Genomic DNA, 20,869 nt, shown 5'->3' on the forward strand with positions numbered 1-20,869 from the left:
GTGTCAACCCACCACCACTACACCAAAGGTGATGTTGTTCTTTTATGTACAGCTTCCACCTCGTCTCTTCTTCGCTCTCTTCTTCGTTCTTTCTTCGTTCTTTCTTCGTTTTCGCGATCAGACCCAGTCGTCTTCGTCGTCGTCGAGGTCGGAGCTGGAGTCGGAGTCTTCGTCGTCCGGGTTGAGGTCGAGCATGATCTGCTTCACGGGCTCGCTTGGCGGCGGCGCCAGCCCCGATGGCGGCGCCCTGTGGTGACACCGCTCGTGTCGTTAGCCACCGCACACGCAACACGCAACACGGCACGCACGACACGCAACGCGAGGTGCGTACGGCGGGAGCTCGGCGATGGGGATGAGGGCGGGAGCGGGTCCTCCGGCGAAGGGCAGCGGCTGCTGCATGGGGAGCGTGGGTCCGGCGCCCAGGTCCGGTGCGCCCAGGTCCGCCTCCTCCTTCTTGGCGGCGCCCGTGAGGTCCGAAAAATCTTCGCACACGCACCGCACACGCGCAGGATTAGTGTGTGGTGTGCGTGGTGCGTGTGCGTGGTGCGTGTGCGTGGTGCGTGTGCGTGGTGCGTGTGCGTGTGCGTGTGCGTGTGCGTGTTGATTGTGATGACTACCGGGGATGGGGGCGGAGGTGGAGTTGTGGTAGAAGTTGCCCTGGAGGATGTTGATCTCCTGCGGGGCCGGGGGCAGGAACATGCGCATGTGGGGCAGGTTCGGGTTCCAGTTGGGCGGCGCCGACGTCGTGTAGCTCACCTTGTGCGCGTAGGCCACCACCTCGTCCACGTCCACCCCGTCACGCCTTGCGCTGCCGCCACCTGTGTGCGCCACGCTTTAGCTGCGTGCGTGCATGCGTGCGTGCGGCATACGCAACACGCGCGGTGCATACCGGGTACGAGAGGCCGGTCGAGCTTGGTGGTGGTGTCGTCGATGACGCGCTGGAGGGTGCCCTGTGCCTGCTGCAGCTGCAGGGCGAGCTGCTCCACGACCCCGTCCTTCTTGGCCACCTCGTCCTTGAGCCGCGCCAACCGCTGCTGCTGTCTCTGGTGCTCCCTCACTGTCGCAAATGCAATCAATCAATCGAACGCAAGAGCATTGTGATCGACAGATTTCTACACCATTGAATCAAATGATGGAAATGTGCAGAGTTGAAAGCGGTACGTTGGTTGAGGGCTCGTAGGAGGGCCTGGTCGGTGCGCAGGAGGCGCTCCATGAGCTCTTCGGGTGAGGCATTCTTCTGGAGGGCGGCTGCAGATCGATCGCCACTACTCGCCACTGAAGATGAAGATGGCCCGGGTGTGGTGCTGGTGGCAGAAGAGGGCAGCAAGGAGTGCAGCAGGGCCGACGCCAACCGTGCGTACTGCTGCAGCTGCTCCCGCACCACCGCCGACGCCGACGAAGCCACCGGGGACGAGGCCGCGACAGGTGCTGCTCGCGTCTCCATCTTCCAGCCACAAACAAAAAAGAATAAAAAGTTTCGATTTTGAGTAAAATCCAAATTATCTGCCTTTCATCATCTGTCGATGAAGAGGAAGCTTCCAGTGATCTTCCAAGAGATGGACAAGATGAATGTTTAATATATTTATTTGTTTTTGTGGGTTTTGGTTTTGTGCACGCCATAAAACAAGAAGAGAAAGAGGAGACCGCGAAGAGCCTTCGAGGTCGTGGTGAAGGAGAAGGAGAAGAAGAACAACGACTCGACGCGAAGAGGGCGGGAGGTCCGCGCGTCTTGCTCAATGAGGTGAGAGAGAAGTAGAGCGTGAGTCGGTCTCATGAGTGCTGCACCGTCGCCGTAGCCATCCGCCATGTGTCGTCGTCTCAGCTCTACTGGCCGAGGGCGGGGAACTGGGCCGCATCGGTGATGGCTGGGGCCGGAGCGGCCTTGGCCTCCCTCTTGGGCGCAGCAGCCTGGGGCGCGGCCTGAGCCGGCGAACCCTGGCCTTCCCGGCGGGGCCTGCGCTCGCCGGTGGGCTCACCGCCGTCGCGACGGCCACGGCCGCCGAAGCCGCCACGACCACCCTCGCGACCCTCGCGGTTGAAGCCGCCGCGGCCACCGCGACCACCCTCGCGACCCTCGCCGCGTGGGCGGCTGGTGTCGAAGCGGAGGATGTCGGCGGCGGAGATGGTCTTCTCCTTGGGCGCGGCCTTCTTGGCGAGCTGGACCTGGGGCTGGGCGTCCTTGGCCTCCTTCTTGGCCTCCTTCTTGGCGATGGTGATGGAGATGGGCTGGGCGTCCTCCTCCTTCTTGAGCGGGACGGCGTTGGCCCACTTGGGGTCGAGCTTGACGCCCTCGCCGGCCGAGCGGGCCTTGGGCTGCTTGAACTTCTTCTTGGCAGCGGCGGCTTCGGCCTTCTGCTGCTTCTGGTACTCCTCGAAGGAGACCAGCTTGTCGTCGGGGTCCTCCTCGACCGGGGCGGCGGGCTCGACGGCCTTGTCCTTGCCCTTGGTCTCGGCACCCTCGGCGGCGGCGGCGGCGCCCTCAGCGGCGGCACCCTCGGCAGCGACGGCGCCCTCGGCCTCCTCACCGGCGGCGGCGGGCTCGGCGGCGGCCTCGATCACGGCGGCGAGCTCGTCCTTGCCGGCAGCGCCCCAGTTGGACTTGCCGGCGCCGCCCTTCTTGTTCTCGGTCGGGTCGCGGCCGGTGCCAGAGTGTCGGTCAAACACGCGGCCACGGGCGGGGCGCCTGCCCTCGTAGTTGGGGGCGTTGGCATCACCGCGGTCCTTGACGGGGCGGTCCCTGCGGTCGTTGCGCTGGCGCGGCTCGCGGACGGGGCGGCCCTCGGCGTCGACGGTGGCGACGGCGCCGCCACCCTCTCGTCGGGCACCCTCGCGACGCGGGGGACGCTCGCCGTTGTTCACGCGGGGACCGCGCTCACCGGCGGGACGATCGAAACGCCTGCCCTCACCTGCATTAATGGGGGGGGTTGAAAGAAAAATGCGATTAGCAAATGAGATCGGAGTTAGGCAGATCCTCTACAGAGATCGTGCAAGGCAACGGATTAACGACACGCGCTTTGACTACATAACAGCGGCACAATGGGAAATTTGTACACATAGCTATAAGAACATATAGATATCAAATCAATTGGCATTCGGAGCTGGGGAAGGAGTGGATTAAGCAAACGTACCGGGGGCGCCATCACGCCTGGGAGCCTGGCCATCACGGGCGGGGCGGCTGACCTGACCATCACGGGCGGGCCTGCCCTCGCGGGCGGGACCCTTGCCAGCGGCCTGACCGGCGGCGGCGGGCTTGGCCTGACCCTGAGCGGGCTTCTTGCCAGCGGCGGCGGGCTTGCCAGCGGCCTGCTGGGCCTTCTTCTGGGCGGCAGCGGCAGCGGCGGCGGGGGCAGCAGCAGCGGCGGCAGCATCAGCGGCGGCCTTCTTCTGAGCGGCGGCGGCCTTGGAGGGACCCTCCTCGCTGAGGAGATCGAAGAGGTTGGTAGTCTGGACTCCGTACTCCGTCATTGCCTGAACCAAAACAATGGAAATTAGCATAAATGCGATCGGCTACTCGATTCCACAAAAGGGGCATTGCATTGCCACTCCGGGGAAGCAAGAATTGTCAATCTCGGCTGCGGGAATGTGCGATCAGTGTGGATCGCACATGCTCCGTTACCGCAGCGAGGGGCACAACACTCAGTCGGCTGAATAGAACCGACCCGTGCGCTACAAAATTTAAAGCCGGACTACAAGAATCGTGTAGTGCGGTCATTAAGAGAGATTGCGCGTGCTGTATATCTCCACGCTGAAACGGTTTGAGATTGCAATCGGCATTGCCTCCCCACCGCTCAATCTCTCCTTGCGCATGCATTCATGCTTGTTTCAAAGAGAAAAGTGGTCAATCAATCGCGGGAGATGACGTACGGTAGAGGGAGAGTGGTGTTTGGGGGTGACGACGGACGTACTAGCCGGGCGAGGGAGAAAAAAACTTGCTTACCTCCGTCCCGTCCTTGTGCCCTTTTCCTAACCCCCCTAATTGGCCTCCCCCCTCTGCTCCCATTCGTCCGCACCATGGCAACGAAATTTCGACTCCTAGGTCGAGCCTTCGCTGGGGCGGATCAGGAGTTTCGCCCGAGATCGGATGGGACTGGCCGCGAGATCGGGCGGTGCGGGGCGACAAGTGCGGTTGGGCGAATTCGCACCTCCCATTTTTTATGATTATTTATTACCGCGTGGGCGTGTGGTCGCACGCGCGCAGCCAAGACCGCGCCTGGCTCGACGACAAGTGGGAGTGGCTTAGAACATGGTCTATGGAGGGCCAGACATGCGTGAAGGTTAGCGTTGCGGACAATCTGCCACAAAGCGGCGCATGAGACCAGTGAGGAAAGGTACCGTGTGATGCGATGAGGTGGGCTTCTGGATCCTGTCCCAGTTCTTGGAGAGCACTGCCAAAGCGCAACGGCCAACCAACAACGCACGCATTCTCTCGCCGTGAGTACACAAAACATGCCAACGCACACATTCTTCGACACAGTGCTACGCGGGGCGGGGGCAGTGGGCGTACAATCGTAGATGATGGCCATGTTGTTGCGCAAGTCGAGGGTGGACTGCGGTGGGTCGAGGAGAAGGGTTAGACCATGACAGTGTAGGTTGGTAGAGAGATGTAGGTGTGTGTCTATGTCAGGCTTCATATTCTAATGTTGCCGGGGCAGCAGCTGTGGGTGGGTACCAGTCTCATGTTGAGGTATTCCTTCTCGTCGAGCTCCACGACGGAGAGGCTGTAGTCCTCGATCTCGGGGTGCTTCAGGACCTGGTTGTGTTCGAAATGCCGCGACATGAAGAAGGCAATCGCGATGAGCGCGCGTGGATGTGTGTGTGTGTGGCACCACACGCGTGGTGGCACCACACGCGTGCGGCGGAGCGTCTGGTCGTGACCACGCGGGAAGAGATAGGAGGTAAGGTACCTTTGAGATGAGCTTGCCTCGCGTTACGTAGTACTTGGTGATACCCTCGAGCAGGGAGTAGGCGGCATCTTCCGCTCGGCTGAGCTCGCTGATGGTATCCGTCTGGATGTCCACTGTTTGTTACGCGCGTGTGCACAGCCAAACGCACCAAACACGACGATGATTAGCGAGAGCGCACGCAGAGCAACACAAGAGTGCGCGCAAGGCCGCAAGAAGGCGTGTGACGAACCTCCGAACGTGTTGCCGGCCTCGATTCTAGTCAAGGGCAGCGCGATGGAGGAATGAAAAAAAAAAATAAAATAAAAAAAGGGGGAGAGGGGCTTGTGTGAGCAGAATCGAAGAAATAAATGAAATAAAATAAAAATGAAGAGAAGCAGGAAGAAGCGAAGTGTCTTCGTTGTTGTCACCTTGGAATGCTAAGCTGAATCCTGTGGTGACACGATCACGATTTGTGCACGAAGGGAGAGGAGGTCAGCATATTCATGGCCTGAAGCGTTGTGTGTTGTGTTGTGTTGTGTTGTGTGTGGTTACCAGATCTTGACGCTGTTGAAGATATCGATCACCGCCAAGATTTCCTCCTTGATCGCTGGAACGACGCGGGCCAGCGCCTAGAGAAAGAAGAAGAGAAGCGGGTCAGAACCTGTTTCGCCCAACGCTGGCCTCCGGCGACCATTATGCAAGCACGACCCACGACGACACCACCCACCCACACGACACACGACACACGACACACGACACGACACACACGGCACACATACACAGTACCTTGTTGACGGGCACTGCGCCCTTGCTGCCCTCGACTCGCGCACGCTTGCTCGGGGGCGCCGCGGTCTCGTCCTCCTCCAGGCGGGGCTCCTGTCCAACCTGGCCTGCGCGCAGGCTGAAGTCATCCGACTTGAGCAGGGTCGACAGTTTCTGTTGTACCCCCCCCCACGCCCCCAAAGACCAACGCACGCGCATCAGGAATCATGCCCTCGGGTGATCACCGCACTTGTGCGGCAGTAAAATTTCAAGAAAAAGAAAATTGTGGTAATTTGGACCAAAATCGAAGTGAATTGGCAAAGATCGAGTGTAGGGCCTTGCCACGCGATCCGACCCAATTATATGTAATAATGAAGGGAGGGGAATTGAGAGGGCAATGGTGGGTGGCGAACCAGGATCCTCTCGGGCATGGAGTGCTTGAAATGCTGGTTGGCAGTTTGTGCAATGGCCTCCCACAGTTCGTCGACCTGCTTCTTGGCATCTACGTTCGTTGGCGTGCCCTCCATCTCTGCGCGCATTGATTTCCAACTAGTTTGATTTTGGTTTTTTTTGCTTCGCGGTACCGACGCATTTACATAGTTTAAATTCCAATCTTTTCTTCTGCCTTTCCGCTGCGCAAAGCGGATCAGTGACTGATCTAACAAAGATGGCGGACTACAGCACGGACACGAGCATCCCCACGTACGAGCCATCGACGGAAACGCCTCTTTTCGGTGAGGAGCGAAAGGGCGTCAAATGGCTGGCGTGGCTTATCATCGCGGCCATCGCCATCTTAATCATTTTCTCCGCCACCGTGGGCATCGTGTTCGGCATCCTTCACCAGACGCCGCAGCACATCATGCTCACCGGCTCCATGCTCTGTCTCGTCCTCGTCCTCATCGTCCAGGTACCAATCACTCTCTTCTGCCAGGTCTTCTTAAAATGCAAACAAATCGTTCGTACCATCTCCAATTCAAACGGTTCGCTCTCCTCAACAGTGGCGGTTCTACGCCAAGGGCGACCAGGATCCTAAGCTCTTTTGGTGCGTTCCGCCCTCGCGCTTGCTTGCCAAAGGCCTCCCATGCGTTGCGTGTGCGTGTCGGTGCGCGCACACACGCACGTAGCGCGTCGTGTAGCGGGAAACGCCTCCACTACACGCTCATCACCGCTCACCGCATACGATGTGCGCTGACCACGCAGGGTCCTCCTGGGCTCGACCCTCGTGGTGGTGCTCATGTGCGTCACCATCAACGCCTACGTGTGGCCGCCCCTTCCCGCCGAGTGCGAGCCCCACCCCAACTGGTACATCCGCCCGCCTCGGCGCACTCGTGTGGTCCGTGGACTCGCTACTCACCACCACCACGACCACCACGACCACCACCACCTTCTCCACTGCCAGCCCCAATGGCCTCTACAACACGCAGACGAAGTTGTGCGTGCTGTCGGGTGTGGCAAACTGCTACGCCACGGGCCAGTGCCCGCAGGTGACGTCCCTCGAGCAGCCCGTGGCGCAGTGCTGCAACTGCACCTGCGGCGCCACCCCAATGGGACTCGACGCCTTCGGGCGAGCCCTGTGAGTGAGCGGCACCACAACCTCCTCTCTCTTTCTTGCACACAAGGTTAAATGAAGAAGAAGAAGAAGAAGAAGAAGAAGAAACACAACTTCACAACACGACGTGTGTGAACACAAGCGTGGTTGTCTCTTTAACAAAATAAATATTAATAGATAGGAAATCAACATGTAAACAAAGCAACACTCGCTGTGTTATCTCTCCCCCTCCCTCCCTCTCTTGTGGTTGATTGTGTCGGTCGCCGGTGCTGCTGGGACCCGATGCTCAGTTGGCGTTGAGGCCGTGGGTCTGGGTGACGAGGGCGACGAGCGCGGCCATCTGGGCCTCGAGGCTGGCCACCTGAGCGGTGAGGCGGCCGACCTCGGCCTGGAGCGTCTTCACCTCGGCCGCGGTCTCCTTGACGCCCTGGAGCGCGATGACGCCGATGCCGCCGTAGGCCACGCCCAGGTGGTCGTCGGTCTTGGTGACCAGCTCGGGGAAGAGCTCCTGCACCTCCTGCGCGATGAGACCGATCTGCAGTCGCGGGTCGGCGAGGGACGAGTTCCAGTGGTAGGTCACGGGGCGCATCTGCTCGATCTTGCCCATCACCGGCTCGAGCGGCTTCACGTCTCGCTTGAGCCGCGCGTCGGAGTTCTGGGCGAGGGCGCCGCTCAAGGTGGCGGCGCCGCTCTTGAGGACTCGGAACACAGTGGCGCGGACCAAGCAGGCGTCGTCGTTGGAGGTGTCGATGGTGCCGGCGCCCACGGCGAAGGCCACGTCGGCCGTGTTGACCGTCGTTGTGCTGACGGGGGAGGTTTGCACATTACACGAGCCCACCACGGTCTCGGCAAAGGATGTCGCAGTGACGCGGTATCCGAACGCGGCCGACCCCTTGCCCGAGGAGGTCGTAGCGCGGCCGATGGCCATCGAGTAGGCGCCCGACGCCGTGGTGCTCGTGCCGATTGACACTGACGTCTGGCCTCCAGTAATGGCGGCGTGGCCCATGGCGAACGAGCCGGGTGAGGTGGCCTGACAGTCGCGACCGGCCGCGAACGCGCGGTTGGCGGTGGCCTTGGAGCCGCGGCCGAAGCACACTGAGTCTTCGCCAGTGGCCTGCGACGACGAGCCCATCGCGACGGAGCCCGTGCCCGAGGCAATCGTCTGATTGTTGGCTGCGAAGGAGTAGGTGCCCGACGCCACGGCCGTGAAGCCCATTGCTACCGAGCCAGAGCCCGAGGCCTGCGTGTTCAAGCCCATGGCGAACGACTGAGAGGCCGATGCCACCGTGCCCGAGCCCATGGCCACGGCTTGGTCGCCCGATGCTTCCGTGCCTCCGCCCATGGCCACGGCTTCGCTGCCCAATGCCGTCGTGCCTCCGCCCATGGCGAACGACCCCGAGCCCGATGCCGTCGTGCCGGAGCCCATGGCCACGGCTTGGTCGCCCGATGCTTGCGTGCCTCCGCCCATGGCAAACGACCCCGAGCCCGATGCCTCAGTGCCGGAGCCCATGGCCACGGCTTGGTCGCCCGATGCTTCCGTGCCTCCGCCCATGGCCACGGCTTGGTCGCCCGATGCTTCCGTGCCTCCGCCCATGGCCACGGCTTGGTTGCCCGATGCCTCGCGCCTCCTCCCATGGCGAACGACCCCGAGCCCGACGCCGTCGTGCCCGAGCCCATGGCCACGGCTTGGTCGCCCGATGCCGTCGCGCCTCCGCCCATGGCCACGGCTTGGTCGCCCGATGCCTCCGCGCCTCCGCCCATGGCGAACGACCCCCAGCCCGATGCCTCAGTGCCGGAGCCCATAGCGAACGACCCCGAGCCCGATGCCGTCGTGCCCGAGCCCATGGCCACGGCTTGCGCGCCCGATGCGTCCGTGGTCGAGCCCATGGCGAACGCTTGGTTGCCCGATGCCGCCGTGCTCGTGCCCATGGCGAACGACTGCTCGCCCAATGCCGCCGTGCCCGTGCCCATGGCCACCGACTGCAAGTTGGCTGCATACGTGCCCAATCCCGCCGCGACCGACTGGTCGCCTTCGGCCAGCGTCCCAGAGCCCAGCGCCACGGACTGGGCGCCGACGGCGTCGGTCTGGTAGCCGAACGCGACCGCCTGGTCGCCATCAGCGACGGCGTTGTAGCCAAGCGCCACAGCGCCCTGTCCGTTGGCCTCCGACGCCTCGCCGGCCGCGAAGGCCTGGTTGGCCGACGCAATGGTGAGCAGGCCCAGCGCGACCGAGAACTCGCCGCTTGCGGCGCTGGACAGGCCCATCGCCGTGGAACCCAGGCCGGAGGCCGTCGAGCCAAAGCCCATCGCCACCGCCAGCTCGCCGGTGCTCTGGGAGCCGAAGCCCATCGCCACCGCGTAGTCCTCGGTGGCATCCGTCTGGAAGCCCGCGGCGAAGGCGAAATCGCCGGCCGCCCCCGACTCCGAGCCCATGGCGGTTGATCCGATGCCCGAGGCGACCGTCTTGTCGCCCAGGGACATCGAACGGGAGCCTGTCGCACGCGCGCCGTTGCCAAGCGCAACCGCGCGAATGCCTGACGCGATGGCCGTGGAGCCCGCAGCGAACGATGACTCGCCCGAGGCCGTCGCGGAGTTGCCCACGGCGAATGAGGTGGCACCCGAGGCCGTCGCGGAGCTGCCCATGGCGAATGAGGCGGCGCCCGAGGCCGTCGTAGTGTTGCCCAGGGCGACCGAGTAGACGCCCGACGCCTTGGTGCCCGAGCCCATGGCCACGGCTTGCGAGTCCGATGCGTTGGTGCCAAGCCCCATAGCGAACGACCCCGAGCCCATTGCGAGCGTGCCCGAGCCCATGGCCACGGCTTGCGCGCCCGATGCCGTCACGCCCGAGCCCATGGCGAACGACTGCGAGCCCGACGATGTCACGCCTGCGCCCATGGCCACGGCTTGCGAGCCCGATGCCGTCAAGCTTGTGCCCATGGCCACGGCCTGGTTGCCCGATACTGACACGCTCGAGCCCATGGCGAACGACTGCGAGCCCGATGATGACACGCCTGCGCCCATGGCCACGGCTTGCGAGCCCGATGCCGTCAAGCTTGTGCCCATGGCCACAGCTTGGTTGCCCGATACTGACACGCCTGAGCCCATGCCGAACGACTGCGAGCCCGATGATGACACGCTCGATCCCATGGCCACTGCTTGCGAGCCCGATGCTGACACGCCTCCGCCCATGGCCACGGCTTGGTTGCCCGATACTGACACGCCTCGAGCCCATGCCGAACGACTGCGAGCCCGATGATGTCACGCCTGCGCCCATGGCCACGGCTTGGTTGCCCGATGCCGTCAAGCTTGTGCCCATGGCCACGGCCTGGTTGCCCGATACTGACACGCCTGAGCCCACGCCGAACGACTGCGAGCCCGATGATGTCACGCTCGCGCCCATGCCGAACGACTGCGAGCCCGATGATGTCACGCCTGAGCCCATAGCCACGGCTTGCGAGCCCGATGCCGTCAAGCTTGTGCCCATGGCCACGGCTTGGTCGCCCGATGCCGTCGCGCCTCCTCCCATGGCCACGGCTTGGTTGCCCGACGCCATCGAGCCTCCGCCCATGGCGAACGACCCCGAGCCCGATGCCGTCGTGCCCGAGCCCATGGCCACGGCTTGGCTGCCCGATGCTTCCGTGCCTCCGCCCATGGCAAACGACCCCGAGCCCGATGCCTCAGTGCCGAGCCCATGGCCACGGCTTGGTCGCCCGACGCTTCCGTGCCTCCACCCATGGCCACGGCTTGAGGACCCGATGCCATCGCGCCTCCGCCCATGGCGAACGACCCCGGACCCGACGCCGTCGTGCCGGAGCCCATGGCCACGGCTTGGTCGCCCGATGCCGTCGCGCCTCCGCCCATGGCCACGGCTTCGTCGCCCGATGCCTCCGCGCCTCCGCCCATGGCGAACGACCCCGAGCCCGATGCCTCAGTGCCCGAGCCCATGGCCACGGCTTGGGAGCCCGATGCTTCCGTGCCTCCGCCCATGGCGAACGACCCCGAGCCCGATGCCGTCGTGCCCGAGCCCATGGCCACGGCTTGAGAGCCCGATGCTTCCGTGCCTCCGCCCATGGCCACGGCTTGGTTGCCCGATGCCTCCGTACCGGAGCCCATGGCCACGGCTTGGTCGCCCGATGCTTCCGTACCAGAGCCCATGGCCACGGCTTGCAAGCCCGATGCCTCCGTACCAGAGCCCATGACCACGGCTTGGTTGCCCGATGCCGTCGCGCCCCCGCCCATGGCGAACGACCCCGAGCCCGATGCCGTCGTGCCCGAACCCATGGCCACGGCTTGGTCGCCCGATGCCGTCGTGCCCGAACCCATGGCCACGGCTTGCAAGCCCGATGCCTCCGCGCTTCCGCCCATGGCGAACGACCCCGAGCCCGATGCCTCAGTGCCCGAGCCCATGGCCACGGCTTGGTTGCCCGATGCTTCCGTGCCTCCGCCCATGGCCACGGCTTGGTCGCCCGATGCCGTCGCGCCTCCGCCCATGGCGAACGACCCCGAGCCCGATGCCTCCGTGCCTCCGCCCATGGCCACGGCTTGAGAGCCCGATGCCTCCGCGCTTCCGCCCATGGCGAACGAATCCGCGCCTGACGCCGTCGTGCCCGAGCCCATGGCGAACGACTGCGCGCCCGACGCCGTCGTGCCCGAGCCCATGGCCACGGCTTGATCATTCGATGCCGTCGTGCCCGAGCCCATGGCGAACGACTCCTCGCCTGACGCCGTCGTGCCCGAGCCCATGGCGAACGACTGGTCGCCCGAGGCCGTCGTGGTGACACCCATGGCCACGGATTGAGGACCCGTCGCTGTCGTCCGATCGCCCATGGCGAACGATTGCTCGCCCTGGCCTCGCACTGGCTGCCGGCGGCCAGGGAGCCGTTGCCCCAGGCCCTCGTGTCGATGCCGAACGCCGTGCTGCCCATAGCTTTGGCGTACGCGCTGATACCGACAGCCACAGCGCCGACCTCGCGCGCCCTGGCCTGATTGCCCGCAGCGAAGGATTGCGCTCCGGAGGCCACCGTATCGTAGCCGAACGCCGCAGAGTCCTCGCCGAGGAAGGCGTCGTTCCAGGCCGAGTTGGACACCGTGCCGGCGCGGAAGGCACCCTGGCACGACTTCCACACCTGCCGGCGGCCGGCGCCCTGCGGCACGCCGCACTCAAAGTAGGTGTTGGACCCGAGCGACTCGAACTCGCCACCCACCACGGCCAGGCCGTCCTTGTAGATCGTGAAGGCGTTGGACTCGTTGTAGCACGCGCCGCTCGTGTAGTAGCCGTTGCCCACCTCGAACAGGGGCTCCGTGTCGACCCAGGCAGCGCCCGAGTAGGTGGTGCCCGTCTGCACGTTGCACTGGCCGATCACGGTGGACACCAGCGCCTTGGCCACCACGCTCCGGCCGAGGGCCGCCGCGTTGTCGCCCGTCGCAAGCGTCGCATATCCGAGGGCAGCCGAGTGGTCGCCCGAGGCGAGCGCGTCCTGGCCAAAGGCGAACGAGCTGTCGCCCCAGGCCGTCTCGTCCTGCGAGTCCGCATTTGCGGGTGACTCGCCCGCGCGGAAGGCCGCCTTCGTGGACAGCCACACGAACTGGGTGGTCGCTGCGGCGTTCGACGGGAAGTAGGTGGCGACAGATTCGCCCGCGCCGGGGGTCGACCTGATGAACAGGCCGCCGGCGTGGACGGCCTCCACGTCGGCCTTCGACACGCGCGTCGTTCCGTTGACGTCGAGCTTGTGGGCGGGGCTGCTGGTACCGATACCGACCAGGCCGTTGTCGTAGGTGTAGTAGGAGTCGTCGCCCACGACCGTCCACGGGAGGATCACCCAGTTGTTGCCCGTGCGCCCGATGGTGAGGTTGTTGCCGTTGAAGGTGAGGTAGCTGGTGGTGTCGCAGAGGTTGATCTGTAGGGGGCACGCGATGATGTTCCCGTCTGGCTCGATGGAGAAGAGGGCGTTACCATCTCGTGTGATGACGAAGTCCTCGTTGGCGCAGCTTTGTGCTGTACGGTGGTTGAGAGATGGAAGAGAAAGAGAGAGATTCACAGTGAGGGCGGGACGAATCTTGCTCAGTCAAAAAGGCCGCAAACAGATTCCAATCAGCTACGGGGGAGGGGGGGAAGCAGACGAGGGCATCAAAGATGGAAGGAGAAACGAAGAGATCGTTAACGGATCCCTGAGGGAGATAGGGGGCGTACCGCTTACGAAGGCCACGAAGGCCCAGAGGAGTAGGAGGGATAACCGCAGATGAAGGCCAGAACGATCCATGATCGGCCGTCCCACGCTCTATGCGGCTCTCTACAGACCTGTGCGGGCCGGAGCGGTCAACTATCGCGCCTGTACGAAAAGAAGAGGAAAAAAGGTCCCCCCTTCCTTTCTCGTCGTGTGCTGTTGGGTGCTATTGGCCCACGTTAAAAGGGGGAGCTGCTTCGCATTCCACCCCGCTGGGCAGCTCACGGTTTCTTTTTTTCAAGGCGTACGTGGAACTGGCATTGCTGCGCATGTCACGACATCTGCCTGGGTGGGAGGCAATTGCTGCCCCCCCATGCGCTTGAGTACAAAGACACAAATCGCCACAATCCTGCCTCTCGTCTCTTTTTCGCTCGTCGAGAATAATTACAAAAAAAGCATGCCCGGGCAAATTCCGATCATTTCCGCCTGCTTTGCATTTTTGCGTTTATAAGGATACCAAATTTGCGTCTGTGTGAAAGCCCACCTCTTGGTTGAGGTAGGTCGAGTCGCATCCAACCCGACACCCTCTGGTCCGCTGCTCACGGTGCGAGGATGCTGTCGCGGTGCGGACTGCGACATGGAACACACGATGACGGAGGAGGGAGACGGGAAGACCTGGGGCTGAGCATGGTCTTGGCTTGCCTCGTGCTGCTGCGTGCTGCATGCCCCACCCCGCCCAAGCACTGGGCGAGTGGAGCCTGTGCGCTGACTCCGTGTGGAGCGGATGGGGGACCACATGCTGCGGCGCAAACAATCTCTGGGCGATGGGCTACTGCGACTCGGGCAATCTGTTCGCATCTTCATGTGCGCCCCCCCCCTTGCAAATCTCTCTCTTTCCATTAGATGGAATGATCATCTCATGTGGCTAAATGCTCGAATGCGAAGGTCCGGTCGTCCCGTTGGGGGTGTGCCCTACGCTACCGGCGGTCACGACTCTCGAGAGGACCTACACGCAATCGCTGGTGGCTGGCATCAACCTTGTGCGGGCCGATGGCTTGGATCCGCCGCAAACACCTGCCAATCTTACGAGGCTGGCGCGAGGCAATGCATGCTACCTCTCCGGTGCAGGGAGTACAAACGATTCCTCAATCCTCCAAAGCAATCGACGCAGGCTCATCGAGACCTTCGGCTACGATTACAACTTCTACGATGGCACCAACATGCCGTGCCCCGTGGTGACCAACGTCGAAGAGCTCCACGCCAGCGGGGGGCTGCCGTCTGCGGTGATGCAAAGCTGGCTGAACAACTCGACAGCGGCCGATGTGCTCGGCAGCGACTACACGGCCGTCGGGGTGGGTGTCTACTCGGGTTCGCCCACGAAGTACGTTGCCATCTTCGTCACGGTGGAGGACTACACCGAGATCGACACATCCTTGTGTCCAGCATCGAAAGATGACGAATTCTCGAATTTGTAGAGTGGGTGTTGGAGAACACGAATAGAGATGTGGGTAAAACAAACAAACAGCAGAAGACAAATGTGGATTGAGCAGATCACACCATCTGTTGCAGATGAACTGGGAGGAGAGGAAATGCAATTAAAACAGAATATCCTGAGAGTTAAGGTGGCTGCAGAGAAAACTTTTTGGCTGGCGACGCACAACAGAGCGATTGCGATACACGATTTTGGCGAGGATGGAGGTACACAAGGAAGATCCCGAGGAGGTCTTCGAGATGCTCGAGAAGCTGGGCGAAGGGTACGATCAATTCAAATCAAAGCTCATTTTTCTCCTTTTTTCGTGCATATATGCGCACCATTTCGCCATTTTGCGCCATTTTACCAGATAATGTAATTATCATTGCTATTTTATTTTAAAATCATCACAGGTCGTTCGGGGTGGTGTGCAAATGCCGAAGCAAAAAGGACAACAAAATCTACGCCGTGAAGGTGATTGAAGTAGAAGGCGAGGACGATTCCGCCATCAGGCGCGAGATTGACATCTTCTCGAGTCTATGCGACTCCGATCTCGTCGTACGCTACGGTGGCTGCTACCGCAAGGGCAACAATCTCCTCGTACGTCCCGCCCCCCACTCCCTACATCATCACCCCCATCCTCATCATCATTGCTCGCCACATTTCTGCACACCCTTCTCCACCCGCCTTCGCACGCGAGCCAGCCAAAGCGTTGCGCCCAGCCCCAGCCCACCGAGTAGTGCACTCACCTTTCCCTCTATCGTGTTCTATGCCGCGCGCGTGTGCGACCGCCGCGGCCGGTGCAGATTGCGATGGAGTACTGTGACGCGGGCTCGGTCCAGGACGTGATCAAGATCCGCAAGCGACAGCTCACGGAGGACCAGATCGCGGCCATCTGCGCGCAGGTGGTGCACGCGCTGGTCTACCTGCACTCCAAGCACGTCATGCACCGCGACATCAAGTCGGGCAACATCCTCCTCACTGAGAGCGGCACCGTGAAGCTCGGTACGACCAGCCAGCCAGAAGCTGTCCTTGCTTGCGTCACTTCAATCTCACGCACCACCCCACACTCACACGCACCACCGCACACACGCACATGCACATGCACATACGCACACACGCACACACGCACACACGCATACGCGGTTCATTCGCCCGACAGCGGACTTTGGTGTATCGGCGAAGCTGCAGAACACGATGGCCAAGAAGAACACGGTCATCGGCTCGCCCTACTGGATGGCACCGGAGTACGCCGCCGCCGCCACCGCCGCCGCCGCCGCCACCCAGCGGTTACACGACACACACGACACGACACGACACGCGCCGGCGCGTCTCTCTGACACTCCCCCCGCGCCCGCAGGATCATTTCGTCGAAGGCCGACGAGGGCTACGACATGCGGGCCGACATCTGGTCGCTCGGCATCACCGCCATCGAGATGGCCGACACCGAACCTCCGCGCTACGACATCCACTACGCCCGAGTACGATTCTCACATTTTTTTCCTATTTATGTTAGCATTTACATATTTATTTCTATTTTTATATTTATGCGTATGTTTATAATATATAACAAATTTTTTATACACTGCAGGTCATCTTCATAATCGCGCAAAAGCCGCCGCCGACGTTCAAGAACGAGAAGGAGTGGTCGGCCCAGTTCCTCGACTTCACCGCCAAGTGCCTCCAGAAGGACCCAAAAGACCGGCCCACCGCCAAGGAGCTCCTTAGCGTTCGTCGGCCCCGCCCTCCTCCCCTTTCACGCTCCATCCCAGCGTTCACTTACGCGCGTCTTTTCTGTTGTGTGCGGTGCGTGCGGTGTTGTGTGCGGTGTGTGTCGTGGCATACAGCACCCATTTATTCAGCGCGGTATGCAAAACAAGGCCATCGTGGCGCGACTCGTGGGCGAAACGCTGCCCCTCCTGGAGAAGTACCGCCGCGAGAAGGCCGCCCGAGGGCCCGAGGAGCAAACAGACACGTTCGAGGACTCAGACACGATCGTGCGGGGGATGGCTACTGTTGAGATACGAGGTAACCACCTTACACTTGCGTGTGCGTGTGCGGTGGTGCGTGTGCGGTGGTGCGTGTGCGGTGGTGCGTGTGTCATTGGCACTAACTTGGTGCAGGGGGGCTGGATGAGACGGGCAACTCGGGTACCTTCGTCGAGACCGATTTTGAGGTGGACAAGTCGGGCAAGGGTGCGTCGTACCCCGCGCTTCTTTGTGCAACACACGCGTTAAACTATGTGACTCACTCCGCTGTGGTGTGTCGTGTCGTGTCGTGTCGTGTCCTGGCCATGCGATTTTATTTGTGTGTGCGTGTGTGTGCGTGCGCAGGGTACAAATTTACGAATCTCAAGGTGTGATATACGAGCCCACGGAGGCGGAGGCGCATTCATGCTTGGCAAGGACCCGCGCCTGAGCGTGTGTGTAGGCGGCATCGGCGTGCCGACAGGTTTTATGCAAAGATTTAAGTTATTAAAACTGTTGAAGTTCTCAACTCACCCCAGACTGCGTAGGGCTGACGAGCGCGTTCATCTTGGCTGACTTTGTTTTTGTTATTTTTTCTTTTTTATCAACGAGTTTTTTTGATTTTAAAAATCATCAGATTGATTTGATTGGAGGTGATTCGAGAGAATGAACAGTAGTGCATCGTTGTTGCGTTCGCCAGGTCATCGAAGAGGGGTGCGTGGGTTGTACCGTGCCATCCTTCGCACGCATCGAAGGCGGCTGCCTCAGAACATGCGTGATCTTGGCGATGCCTTTGTTTCGCAGGAGGTGCGCCCCGCACCCATCACCCACCACTCACGCACACCTTCCTTGCTCTCTTTGTGCACGCTAACGACTTCCATCTTGGTGCAGTTTCGGCTGCACATGGATGTGAAAGATGGACAGGTGGTGGCGGCATTCTTGGCGCGATGGCGCGAGTATCTGACCACGCTCCGATCCAGCGATGTGGAACAAAAGGAAGGTGCTCCGCTTGATGAAGACGCCGTCGCCGCACTGTCCGACGAACAGCGTCAGCAGCTCCATCGGCTACGCACTACCCTTCTCGAAGATAAGGAGAAAGATTAACCCCCTACTCGTTTCTTCATCAATGTTTCAAGCTTCCGCAACCCAAGTATGTGTGGTTCAATCTTGTTGCATTACCAACAAATCTTCTGTACAACTCTTGTTCGATATATCCATCATTTCTTATCCAACAGCGATCCCTCCGTGACGAAGACGATGTACCACGCGTGCAGCACGCCACCGATCCAGAACAGGAAAATCCACAATAAAATGTTGATCTTCGAAGTTGATAGATCGGGTCAGTTCATCGACAAGCAGGACAAGGATACGGAAATCACTAAAATACTGTACCAAGAGATGGATGTCCACGCCGCGCTTCAACAGCACGGTGATAGGCGGCAGGAAGATGGCGATGATCAGCAGGAGCAGATCGGCTGCAAAAGAACGAAGAAGAGATCGCGGATCGCGGAGCGTTAGACGTCGCTCTTCGTTGTTTTTGGCAAGCGAAAGGCATCTGGGGCGCTACGTACTGGTGTTGTTGAGCACCTCGTTGGCATCGCGGAAGTTTTGCGGGCACAGCTCCTCGTTCTTGTTCGACATGGTGTGTGCGTGTGTGTCTCGTGTAGAGGTCGCTCGTTGTGCGTCTTGTGTGGGCAAGTGCGGGCAAAGAGAGAGAGAGAGTTGGCCGACCAACGCGAAGGCGAAAGTGTAAAGTGAGTGTTCGCAATTTGCCCGCACTATGCCGCGGACTTAGCAAATGCCATTAATTGAAATTCTTTTCGGGTCACACAGCTGTGTCACCGCAGATCTCCGGAGACCATCATCACAGTGGCTGCGATGAGTGGATGAGGCAGAGAGGAGAGAGGACTTAGAGGGGAGCGAGACGGAGGCGGGGCACGATGTTCATGGACTGGAGCTCCTGGAAGAGGAGCTTGCAGGCGTAGGGGATCTTCACGTTGGACACGTTGCTGGTCGACTTGCAGTACTGGCACCAGCCCTCGTAGCCCAGCAGTCCGCACGTCTGCACAGGACAGGGAAGATCCGTCATACAAAACTGCACAACGCACGCAACACGGCACACACGGCACACACCACCGCACACACAGCACAGCACAGCACACGGCACACAAGGAAAAGGGCTGGGGGTGCGGGTACCTTGCAGACATTGACTTGGAAGGCGTCGGAGGAGAGCATGAGCCGCTCCAAGAGGAGCATGGAGGCGCCGTAGCCAATCAGACAATCTCGTTCCATCTCGCCCAATCGGAGTCCTCCCTCCCGGGCCCTTCCTTCCGTGGGTTGCCTGTGCGCACGACACGACACACACACGACACACACGACACACGCGACACACGCGACACACACGAGCATGCAACACGCGTGCGCACACGCACAAAGGGATTCAGGTGGTCAGACAAATAAATGGAGGGCCCAACGACGCGACGTGGAGATGGGAGCGAACCGGGTGAGTACAGCCCGAGGGCCGCGAGCACGGGCGTGCATCTTGTCCATCACCATGTGCTTCAGCTTCTGGTAGTACACCGGGCCGAAGAAGATGTAGGCCGACAGCGTCTCGCCCGTGATGCCTGGCGTCACAACACACGCGCACGCACGCACGCACACGCACACGCACACACACACGCGCACACACACGGACGACATTGAGTCCTCCGTCAGTCGTGCGTTGTTGTGTCGTAATGTGCGGAGACGGCGGGCGGGGGGGCTGCATGAAAAAAAAGGGGGAGAGTACCGGAAGTGAGCTGGTCCTTGCCGGAGTAGCTGTAGCCGTGCTTGATGAGGATCTTGCTGAGGTAATCCACCTTGTGGCCCGCGAACGCCTGCGCGGGTGCACGGCTTGTGCGTCAGACCAACACTGGTGATGTCTGACACACACACACACACACGCACCACCGCACACGACACACAACTCGGGGGGGAGGGGGCGTACGGTTCCCTCGTGATAGCAGCCCTCGAGCACGCCGGCCTTGCCGGCGAGAAGTTCGATCATCTTGCCCACGGTCATACGCGAGGGGAAGCCGTGGGGGTTCATGATGATGTCCGGACAGATGCCCTGCGCGCAATCGCACACACGCGTCAGCGCGTGCTTTTGTCATCGTGTGTTGTCGTGTGTGTGTGTGTGTGTGTGTGTCGTAGGCGTGTCGTGTGTGTGTGTCGTGCGTGTTACCTGGTGGTTGAAGGGCATGTCGGGCTGCTGGACGATGATGCCCGTGACGCCCTTCTGGCCGTGGCGCGAACTGAACTTGTCGCCGAGCTCGGGACGTCGCGTGCTACGGAAGAGCACCTTGATCAGGCAGTGGTCCTCGGCGCTCGACGTGAGCAGCACCTTGTCGATGTAGGCGTGCGTGGGTCCCTTGTACGACATCGGCGAGCCCCTGAAAGCTGTTTGCGTGCGTGTGCGTGTGCGATTGCGCCTGCGCGTGTCAGTTACGACGCATCGTGTCGTGTCGTGTCGTGCGCACGTACCGGATTCGGGGATGTTGTCGGGGTTGGCGAGTGTGTCGGTCGTGTTGATGGGCGTCTGTTTGTTAATGTACACCTTGCCGGGCTCGACACGTTCGCCCGGCGAAGCAATGCCGTCCACGTCGAGACAGTCGAATCGCTTCTGACCCCTATCGTTCTCTGGAGGCGGCCCGACGATGCGATCGAACGTCTGGTGGACGGATCGCAAGCGGTGAGTGTCGTGTTGCGCGTGTCGTATTGCGTGTCGTGCGACGAACCTGATTGGGATACTTCTTGATGGTGGCTGTGGTCTTCTTGAGCACGATGCAGCGTCCGAAGCCTCGGTCGACAGACGCCCTGTTGAGTACCAGGGCGTCTTCGATATCGTAACCCGAATAACTCATCACCGCCACCGTCGCATTCTGCCCGGCTCCCAACTGCTCGCACCGCACACACTCGCACATTAGCAACACACACACAACACACGACACACACGACACACACACACACACACGACACACACACACACGACACACACACACACACGATGCCACACGGAAGAAAGGGAAGGAGAG

General features: G+C 61.3%; 9 protein-coding genes and 1 pseudogene across 9 annotated transcripts in view; 4 read left to right on the top strand and 6 right to left on the bottom strand.

The window, feature by feature from the left end:
* Window positions 1-117: 117 nt before the first annotated feature.
* On the bottom strand, window positions 118-1,444 carry ACA1_114570 (uncharacterized protein; the record flags this gene model as incomplete). Its single annotated transcript, XM_004342139.1, has 5 exons — window positions 118-247; window positions 332-482; window positions 618-818; window positions 890-1,057; window positions 1,162-1,444. 5 exons carry the CDS (start codon window positions 1,442-1,444, stop codon window positions 118-120), a joined length of 933 nt encoding a protein of 310 aa, XP_004342188.1.
* Window positions 1,445-1,824: 380 nt separating this feature from the next.
* Window positions 1,825-3,465, bottom strand: ACA1_114580 (hyaluronan / mrna binding family protein; the record flags this gene model as incomplete). Its single annotated transcript, XM_004342140.1, has 2 exons — window positions 1,825-2,906; window positions 3,129-3,465. 2 exons carry the CDS (start codon window positions 3,463-3,465, stop codon window positions 1,825-1,827), a joined length of 1,419 nt encoding a protein of 472 aa, XP_004342189.1.
* Window positions 3,466-4,236: 771 nt separating this feature from the next.
* On the bottom strand, window positions 4,237-6,172 carry ACA1_114590 (proteasome activator protein; the record flags this gene model as incomplete). The annotated part of the gene is made up of 10 exons (XM_004342142.1): window positions 4,237-4,248; window positions 4,333-4,385; window positions 4,505-4,547; window positions 4,670-4,750; window positions 4,905-5,017; window positions 5,134-5,159; window positions 5,312-5,332; window positions 5,436-5,512; window positions 5,670-5,819; window positions 6,059-6,172. The coding sequence occupies 10 exons, from the start codon at window positions 6,170-6,172 to the stop codon at window positions 4,237-4,239; spliced, it is 690 nt and encodes a 229-aa protein (XP_004342191.1).
* On the top strand, window positions 6,017-7,222 carry ACA1_114600 (uncharacterized protein; the record flags this gene model as incomplete). Its single annotated transcript, XM_004342141.1, has 5 exons — window positions 6,017-6,151; window positions 6,394-6,552; window positions 6,644-6,687; window positions 6,846-6,926; window positions 7,045-7,222. 5 exons carry the CDS (start codon window positions 6,017-6,019, stop codon window positions 7,220-7,222), a joined length of 597 nt encoding a protein of 198 aa, XP_004342190.1.
* A 258-nt stretch (window positions 7,223-7,480) lies between these two features.
* Window positions 7,481-13,454, bottom strand: ACA1_114610 (annotated as a pseudogene).
* A 728-nt stretch (window positions 13,455-14,182) lies between these two features.
* On the top strand, window positions 14,183-14,833 carry ACA1_114620 (uncharacterized protein; the record flags this gene model as incomplete). The annotated part of the gene is made up of 2 exons (XM_004342143.1): window positions 14,183-14,208; window positions 14,491-14,833. 2 exons carry the CDS (start codon window positions 14,183-14,185, stop codon window positions 14,831-14,833), a joined length of 369 nt encoding a protein of 122 aa, XP_004342192.1.
* Window positions 14,834-15,050: 217 nt separating this feature from the next.
* On the top strand, window positions 15,051-17,191 carry ACA1_114630 (Serine/threonineprotein kinase; the record flags this gene model as incomplete). Its single annotated transcript, XM_004342144.1, has 9 exons — window positions 15,051-15,112; window positions 15,243-15,429; window positions 15,636-15,834; window positions 15,992-16,118; window positions 16,190-16,310; window positions 16,421-16,558; window positions 16,692-16,857; window positions 16,953-17,024; window positions 17,163-17,191. 9 exons carry the CDS (start codon window positions 15,051-15,053, stop codon window positions 17,189-17,191), a joined length of 1,101 nt encoding a protein of 366 aa, XP_004342193.1.
* A 376-nt stretch (window positions 17,192-17,567) lies between these two features.
* On the top strand, window positions 17,568-17,900 carry ACA1_114640 (ACN9 family protein; the record flags this gene model as incomplete). Its single annotated transcript, XM_004342145.1, has 2 exons — window positions 17,568-17,603; window positions 17,688-17,900. The coding sequence occupies 2 exons, from the start codon at window positions 17,568-17,570 to the stop codon at window positions 17,898-17,900; spliced, it is 249 nt and encodes an 82-aa protein (XP_004342194.1).
* A 113-nt stretch (window positions 17,901-18,013) lies between these two features.
* On the bottom strand, window positions 18,014-18,437 carry ACA1_114650 (uncharacterized protein; the record flags this gene model as incomplete). Its single annotated transcript, XM_004342146.1, has 3 exons — window positions 18,014-18,115; window positions 18,189-18,271; window positions 18,368-18,437. The coding sequence occupies 3 exons, from the start codon at window positions 18,435-18,437 to the stop codon at window positions 18,014-18,016; spliced, it is 255 nt and encodes an 84-aa protein (XP_004342195.1).
* Window positions 18,438-18,705: 268 nt separating this feature from the next.
* Window positions 18,706-20,869, bottom strand: part of ACA1_114660 (DNAdirected RNA polymerase, beta subunit) — a gene marked incomplete at both ends in the record, with an annotated part of 5,898 nt that continues 3,734 nt past the window's right edge. The window contains 8 exons of the mRNA XM_004342147.1: window positions 18,706-18,858; window positions 18,993-19,137; window positions 19,297-19,420; window positions 19,585-19,672; window positions 19,783-19,905; window positions 20,020-20,234; window positions 20,319-20,505; window positions 20,573-20,693. Coding sequence (XP_004342196.1) covers window positions 18,706-18,858; window positions 18,993-19,137; window positions 19,297-19,420; window positions 19,585-19,672; window positions 19,783-19,905; window positions 20,020-20,234; window positions 20,319-20,505; window positions 20,573-20,693 — 1,156 coding nt within the window. The remainder of the gene's footprint in view (window positions 18,859-18,992; window positions 19,138-19,296; window positions 19,421-19,584; window positions 19,673-19,782; window positions 19,906-20,019; window positions 20,235-20,318; window positions 20,506-20,572; window positions 20,694-20,869) is intronic.

Source organism: Acanthamoeba castellanii (assembly GCF_000313135.1).
Source record: "Acanthamoeba castellanii str. Neff unplaced genomic scaffold scf7180000084669, whole genome shotgun sequence".
NCBI classification, from domain to species: Eukaryota; Discosea; order Longamoebia; family Acanthamoebidae; genus Acanthamoeba; species Acanthamoeba castellanii.